An 8,502-nucleotide genomic window follows, 5' to 3' on the forward strand; every position below is an offset into this window, starting at 1 on the left:
CTGTACCCTAATATTTTATAAGTAAATATAGGTTATTTAAGTTTATTGACTAATTAATTACAATAATTTACGGGGGGCCTGACCCCGAATGGCTCCGGTAGAAGGTCCCCCTCTGGTTTGATTGTCGACTCTTAAATATGTTTGTCAAAGTTGGTAGTTAATTAGGAAAAAAAAAAAAATGTAAGAGTAAGTATAAAGGCTAACAACCAACACAAAAAATCTAATCTTACTAGCTTTTGGGGGAATGTTTAGCTAGCTTTTTAGCCAACAACAAATAACTTAAACATATTTTTTTGCTGTTTGACCAAATCAAAAGCCAAAAACCATAAAAAAAAAAGCCAATTGCCAAACAAGCCCATATTGTATATTGTAGTTTTTTTTTTTTTTTTTTTTTTTTTTTTTTTTTTTTTTTTTTAGAGAGCTACAAGGGCGGGGGTACCTATAACACTATTATTACACTAAGAAAGTTCATTCTTATACTCATACAACCTCCATTTCATTATGATGATTACGACCTTATTTGGCAAGTGGCTGTTGGCAGTTGGCTGGTTCACTTGGTTTGTTTGACCAGCGGGTATGTTTGGCTGTTTATAATGGTTTTTGAAATTGGCTGTTAAAGTTGGCTATTTATAAAAGTGTTTGGTAATTAATTGTTGGTAGTTGGCTGTTTATTAGATAGTTTGTGGGCCAACAAGCCAAAAGCCAATAAAAAAGCTACTCAAAGCAGCTTTTTCATTTTGGCTTAAAAGCTAGCTTTTTCACTGGCTAAAAAGCTAATTACCAAACACATTTTTTGGCTGTTTGACCACATAAAAAAGCCAAAAACCAAAAGCTAATCAAAAAGCCATTTACCAAACATAGCTACATGTCCACTAAAATTAGGTTTTTAATTGGATAAAAATTATTGGCGCAGCTACAATTAAAAATTTATTTATTTCTTTAACACATTTTGTTACCCAAAAAAAAAAAAAAAAAAAACACACACACTCATTTTAATCCTAGAAACAATGCGAATTCACAATACAAAACAACAATACATCAAATTCATGGTATATTTGTATGCGACAGTTTGATGAAGTCCATCTTCAACAATCACGCGCTTTATTACTATTAACACGAGCAATTTTAACCTTAAAACCATGTTTCATTTGAAGTTTAAGGGAGACATCAGGAACAACTTGATGTCCTTGGACAACTTCTATATCATACCTTTGAATTATGGCAGCTGCAACAATCTTTATTTGGGTTAAGGCCATGTCCTTTCCTTGACAAATCCTCGGCCCTGCCCCGAAAACAGAAAACTTGTACGATGGCTCGAACTTAATGTTTCCTCGTTCCGTTATCCATCTCTCCGGCTTAAACTCGTTACAATCATCTCCCCAAATTGATTTCATCCTTCCTTGGGCATACATGTTGAAGATGATTTGCATATTCGGTTTCATTCGATGACCACTTGGAAGTATATCCGTTTCAATTGAATTCTTGTGGTTGAATGGTACAGATGGATATAATCTTAATGTTTCACATACTGCACCATGAGGATATACTAGCTCATTTTTGTGCTTAGTAAACTTCCTTAAAAAATCGTCATTATTATTATCATCGTCACTTTCTACCATTATAGCATTTAATTCTTCTCTAATCTTGTTAGTGACATGGGGGTTTTTGGTAAGAAGGCAAAATAACCAAGATAAAGCAACACTAGTTGTATCACCTCCTGCTATGAAAAAATTTAAAAACGCATCCTTTAAAAACTCATCACCGTTGCTACTATTTGTTGGAGTTGTGTGATTTTCTACCTCATTCATATAAATTGTCAATAAGTCGTCGAATATTACCTCACTTTCTTCTTTAGGATTATCGAGTTTCCTTTCTTCTCTCTTCATAGCTATCATCTTGTTAGTGAAATCGTAAATCATCTGGCAATCTTTTTGGTATTTCTCTTCCCCTACACCCAACCATCTCATAAATTTCCACATAGATGTTGGCATAGCATGACGCCGAAAAATCACCTCTTCTACATCATTCACGGCTTGGAAGAGTGGAATAGGTGACAAATCGAGTGAGAGAAATTTAGGGTCATAGTCCAAGAGAATGTTACATACATTATCAAAAGTAAACCTTTTAAACGTATCATACAAGTCGATTTCAACACCATGCTTAGAGACATTATCGAGCAATGGGATGAGTCTACTTTCCATCTCTTCCCAAATTTTCTTCATAAAAATTGAATTGAATTTGGGATGGCCGAAGAAAGAATGAGCCAATCTTCGATGATACTGCCACAAACTAGAATCCGAGTTAAAGATCCCATCTCCAAGATATTCGAAAATTTCGTTAAATTTAGGGCCTTTGACATAGTTTCCGAAGCTCTTGCTAAGCACGTGGTGAACGTTGGAAGGATCAACGGTAACTATAATGTTCATGTTGCTGAACCAAGGGCCCTTAAATAGAAACGTTAGCTCAGATGATTTCTCCATAATTTCAATGAAAAATTCATTGATTCTGTGAAAGTTTTGGAAGAGTGCAGGAAGCATCCCAACAAGAGGCCAATTAGTTGGGATACCATTTTTGTTGCGGAAAAAGTAGCAAAAAATAAACAAGCAAATGAGCAAAGTAAAGATAACCAAGTATGTCATTGTTTGCTAAGAAATTATAGTTCTTTGTAAGGTTTGGTGGGAGTTTAAATGGGATGGTTCATCTTCATGTGAAAGAGTTCTTTAAATAGAAAAATATTGAAAAGTTTCTATATGCTTCTTCCTTGCTCCCTCCATCCCTTTTAAAAATCATCAAGTTTTATACTACACTATGTGGCTGGCCACACCATGTGACCAACCATTATGGGGTAACTTTATTAGTATTATAAAGGTTACTCGGTTAGTGTTACATGGATTACTTCATCAGTGTTATAGGGTTACTCAATCAGTGTTATAGGAATTACTTTGTTTTTTTACAAGCGGCCACATAATATGTCCAGTTGCACACAAAGCGCACTATTTAAAAATTTATTTGTATATGAAACGCTAGAAATTTGATATAATTGCAATTTTTATTATCACATACAAATAGGTGAATTGGCCCCTCTGTCTTTTACCAAGTAAAATATTAAACTCTCAGGATCTTCTTTTATTCACGTGGGATAATATTGTGAGAAGATTGTGCCGTTGTGCTATAAGCGCATTTTCAAACTCCCCCTCACATGGATAAGCTAGTCCGGCCACTTCTCAAGTTCAAGGAGATTCCAATCAAAAACCATACTTCGAATGACATATAAATGAGTAGTATTTTATTCAAAATAAGAAATATGAGGAGCAATATCCCCTTATAAAGGGTTTAATTCTCTTTCTCTTCATTTATCAACATATTGTAATGATATATTTTTTTTATCTGTGAGCGAAAACTCAACCGACATACTCTCATGGGCGTTTATCGTTGGAGTGATAATTTTATTAATGCGAGTCGGAGAGAGCTACCTAGGAAGTATATGCTACGTCTGCAGTTCGTTGAAGTGATAATTTTAGTAATGTTACGTCCGCAGTTCGAGCTGCACTCGCAGCAATATTTGCATGTGGGTATTTCGGGGCGGAAATTGTTTTGTGTGTTTTTTGAGCTTCTTTTTCAATATCTATTTTGCAGTGGGTCCTAACCATGGCACAACCGAAGTAGGTTTTATAATAATCATTCTAAGGAAGTTCTTAATTGTCTAATGGTTGTTCTTGATTACAATAGCTATTTTTCCAACATTTACGGTGTCTAAGGAAATCAAACTTTGTTTTTTTTTTTCTTTCATACCTGATTCACTTCCGATTATTTTTCAATAAGCAAACCTAGGCCAGCATAGCATTATGTTGTCAGGAATTATTCAATGCGCTGCTCATCCCAATCCACCCAATTCGAAATCGACTCGAAATAATCCAAATTCAAATTTCAACTTTTCTAGACACAATAATTTAATATAACTCATATTTAAAATAAACCCGACCCGATCTCATTGAACCTGACCCTCAAATCTCATGAATTTTTTCACCCTTAGTTGGTAGTATAACCTTCAATCGCAGTTGAAAGGTTTGGAATTTTGAGTCTCGGTCAAGAAACGCTAAGCAACACGAGCTTAAAACCTAAACTAGGCCAAGAATACACAAGCACAAGCTTACGTAAAACTTTATAAATTTCAAATCAATCAATCATACTTTTCGTTAAACACCATCATGTATTTATAAGCTAAATAATTAGCCTAAAAATCGGTAAAACAAATTCTAATCTAACTAGGAAACTAACTCTAACTTGTAAAGATAATATTTTGCAAATATGATCTTTAAAGTTAAGCTTATCTTATACTAACCGAATTAAACTAACAAAAATATCCTAATATATTCGGTCATCTAATAATAAACTAAAAATAACAATAAAAATAATTATAATAACAATATTGATGCCTTGGAACCGCATCAACTAATTTCCAATTTTATACGTTATTTCACATATTATATTGTTTTGCTTTTAGATTTTTGTTGTTGTAATATTAAATGACAAGTTTAGTACACTTAATATTTTTATTATTTTCTATTGTTGCTGTTTTGTTGATATAATGTATACGATTTACAAAATTTCTACAGTCTTATATATTCATATAATCTATACGGTTCACCTAATTGAAGCACTAATCAAATTATTATTTGAAGATAAAAATCATGTCAGTTTTAGACTACTTTTAGTATAAAGCAGCCTGATTTAAAATCGAAAAAAGGTCAAATAAGGTCAATTTTGGGTTGACTCCAACCCGAAAATATCACGTTCAGGTTGGGATTTTCAACCCGAAAAGTTAAATGGATTAGGTTTGAGTTGGGGGGTAGCTGACCCGAAATTAGTCGACCCGAACACGAACACGAACCTGACCTGACCTGATCCGTTTGCCAGCCCTACACAACACGACACATGTATTATACGACGGGTTGGCATTGGTTAGTGTTAAGGTTCTCTGACTTGTCTAATTTCGAACACCAACATGGGAATAACATGATATGACACGTTTGCCAGCTTATCTACACAGAGATATGTGAGATTTTATATAATACAAATTCATATTATATAAAATCGATTCAACCTAGATAATTTTACACAATGCATGACAATACTTATTTAATTTACTTGTATATCTTAAACAACCTTGAAATGTTCTATATCACATGTAACAAATCTAACAATGGAAGCAAGGACAAAGTCCATGATTATTTAATATTTGAACCTACGTACATTTAATTTGGCAGGCCCACATATAATACCTTATACTTCATATTAATTTTGAGAACGACTTATCTTAACCTTAAAACCATTTTTCATACGAAGAAGTATAGAGTGATCGAGGACAGGATAATATCCTTGTACGGTCTCTATATTGTAGTGTTGGATGATGAAGGCAGCTATAATCTTCATTTGGGTGAAAACCATTTGCTTTCCCATGCAAGACCTTGGCCCTGCACTAAACACCGCAAACTTGTACGATGGCTCACGTTTAATCGTTCCACCTTCAGTTATCCACCTTTCGGGCTTGAACTCGTTGCAATCTTCTCCCCATATCGATTTCATCCTTCCCATCACGTACGCGTTGATGATAATTTCCGTATTTCGATTCACTTGATGACCACTAGGAAGGATGTCTGGCTCAATTGGTGACTTGTGATTGCTTGTTAATACTGGGTAGAGTCTTAAAGATTCACATAATGTAGCATGAAGATATATTAGCTGGCCACTAAACTCTATAAAATTGCTTAGAAACCTATCATAGTTATTGTTCACTTGTATCATTATACCATCTAGTTCCATTTTAATCTTGTGAGCAATTTGTGGGTTTTTCAAGAGAAGGAAAAAAAACCAAGTCAATCCAATACTTGTTGTTTCTCCTCCGGCTAGATAAAAATTTGAAACTGTATCCCTTAAAAATTTATCATTATGGCTCTTTGACCTAATAGTGTTTTCATCGGTATCCATAAATAAGGTCAATAGATCTACTCTACTTACCTCTATTTCATTATCCTTTGGTTTAGATGTTGCTTTCATCATTTCTTCTCTTTTCTTATTTATGCACTTGTAAATAAAGTCATCAAGGATTTTCCATGCTTGCTTGTACTTATTCTCTCCCCCTATATTCAACCACCTTTGGAATTTCCATATGCATGTTGGCAATACGTGACGAGTGAAAAAAGTGTGTTCGAGATCAGCCACAGCCTTCAAGAGTGGAAAATCAGGCAAATCGATTGAAAGAGATTCCGGATCATGGTCCATCATGATATTACTCATTGTATCATACATGAACCTTAAGAATATATTTTGAAGGTCAATCTCAATCGAGTGTTTAGCAACATGATCAAGAAATGGGATGAGTCCATTCTTGACTTTTTCCCATGTTATATAGATCAACGAGTGGTGGAATTGAGGATGATGGAAAAACAAATGAGCCACATTTCGATGGTAACTCCATACATCTGAATCGGAGTTAAGGATCCCATCACCAAGGACATCAAAGATTTCATTATATTTGGAACCTTTTACATAAATTCCTGACAAATTAGAGAGAGAAGAGTGAATAGAATGGCTTCTGTATTGCTTGTTTATTATTCATCAATAGGTTGAGTATTTATACAAAACCTAAGAACATAAGATAGGAAACAATCTTCCTAAAAGATATACTTAAATAATATCTTAACATATAATAAGCCTAAATATATTATTCTCCTAATAAGATCAATACGGAAAATATATCACACATATATTTTCCGATATTATCTCTAACACCCTCCCGCAATCGTAACGGCAGTAACACGAACGTTGCGATTGGAAATTTTTCAAATTGTTGAAGCCGAGATGCACACTCTTGTGATGTCGCCTTCAATTTTTTTTTTTCTTCAATGATGAGAACGTTCATCTTTTCGAACTCATCTGTCATCAATCAAACAGGAACGTCATTCTTTTCGAACCTGCAAATATAATAATTTTTGGTTTTTCCAGAGCAAAACCGAGCTCCAATCAAATATTGGTTTTTCAGAGTAAACCACACTCAAATTTCTTATTGGTCTTTCAGAGTAAACCACACTCAAATCTCTTATTGGTCTTTCAAAGTAAACCACACTCAAATCTCTTATTGATTTTTCAGAGTAAAACCAAACTCATATCCAAAGGAGCAAAACCATGCTCGAATCAACTCACAAAAAAGAAAAATAATTGCACAGCGGAATTTTCGGGTAAAATTTATGAATCCCGCCGGTGAGTTTAATTTTCTAACCCACCGGCAGGGGGGAATTTTTGTGAAGTATCCCAAGATCTAACCTGCTCTTGATACCATGACAAATTAGGGAGAAGAGAGAATAGAATGGCTTCTGTATTGCTTGTTTATTATTCATCAATAGGTTGAGTATTTATACAAAACCTAAGAACATAAGATAGGAAAAAATCTTCCTAAAAGATATACTTAAATAATATCTTAACATATAATAAGCCTAAATATATTATTCTCCTAATAAGATCAATACGGAAAATATATCACACATATATTTTCCGATATTATCTCTAACAATTCCAGATTTTTTGCAATATATATGGTTAAGGTTAGCAGGATCAACGGTTACTAGGATGTGCATGTTGGCAAACCAAGGGCCCATGAAATGGAAATTCATGTTAGAATTTTCCATAAGATGAAAAACAAAGGCATTAGTATTATGGACGTTTTTGAGGAGTGCAGGAAGCATCCCAACAAGAGGCCATTTAGTTGGAAGCCCATTTTTATTGCGAAAGATGAAGCAAAATAAAGCAAATAAAAGGAGGATCAGTGTATTGATCAACATGTAATACCCCATTAGGAAGTATAGTATGTGTTTAGGCCAGGTTTTGCTTGTTTGGGTGTTTGGTTGATGATTATGTGAAAATGTACGTGCTTTTATAGTTTTATTATGAACATGCTTTTTTAATCTTATATTTGTGTAGAAGTTAATGGTGTAGGCCTCACAAAATAAATCACACATGAAAATCATATCATTTCATGTTAATTTTAACTATATTTCCTAATTTAAGTCATACATACATACATACATACATACATACATATACATACATACATACATACATACACACATACATACATACATACATACATACATACATATATATTAAGGGACCAACACCTTTTAATTTCAAATTAGTGTGCGGCCCGGGCGTTGCACTAGGTTACCACTTTGATTAAATTGTTTTTTTTTTTCGAAAGATTAAATTATTTCTTTATGAAATATATAATCAATTATTATGTATGTTATGCATAATTGTTAAACATAATGTTATTAATTAACAAAGAGTATAGAAAGCAATTTTTATTACTCTATTGTTTGAGAAATGTTGATTTTATTCCTCTTAATTTTTTTTTTCAAATTTCTTATCTCGTTTTCTTTGTAACTGATGCGTGCCATTTATAGTTATATTTATTTTTATAAATGAAGACATGAATTATTATTAGCT

The 8,502-nt window shown here is 33.4% G+C and overlaps 1 protein-coding gene and 1 pseudogene across 1 annotated transcript; both read right to left on the bottom strand.

Annotated features, from left to right (window-relative positions):
• Nucleotides 1-951: 951 nt before the first annotated feature.
• LOC145617206 (alkane hydroxylase MAH1 pseudogene) lies at nucleotides 952-2,676 on the bottom strand (annotated as a pseudogene).
• Nucleotides 2,677-5,204: 2,528 nt separating this feature from the next.
• On the bottom strand, nucleotides 5,205-7,850 carry LOC145617216 (alkane hydroxylase MAH1-like). Its single transcript, XM_081671908.1, has 2 exons — nucleotides 7,549-7,850; nucleotides 5,205-6,553 (listed from the first exon to the last, which is right to left on the bottom strand). Exons 1-2 carry the CDS (start codon nucleotides 7,848-7,850, stop codon nucleotides 5,296-5,298), a joined length of 1,560 nt encoding a protein of 519 aa, XP_081528034.1. The 3' UTR covers nucleotides 5,205-5,295.
• Nucleotides 7,851-8,502: the final 652 nt, after the last annotated feature.

This window comes from Chenopodium album, chromosome 3, assembly GCF_948465745.1.
Source record: "Chenopodium album chromosome 3, dcCheAlbu1.1, whole genome shotgun sequence".
NCBI lineage: Eukaryota > Viridiplantae > Streptophyta > Magnoliopsida > Caryophyllales > Amaranthaceae > Chenopodium > Chenopodium album.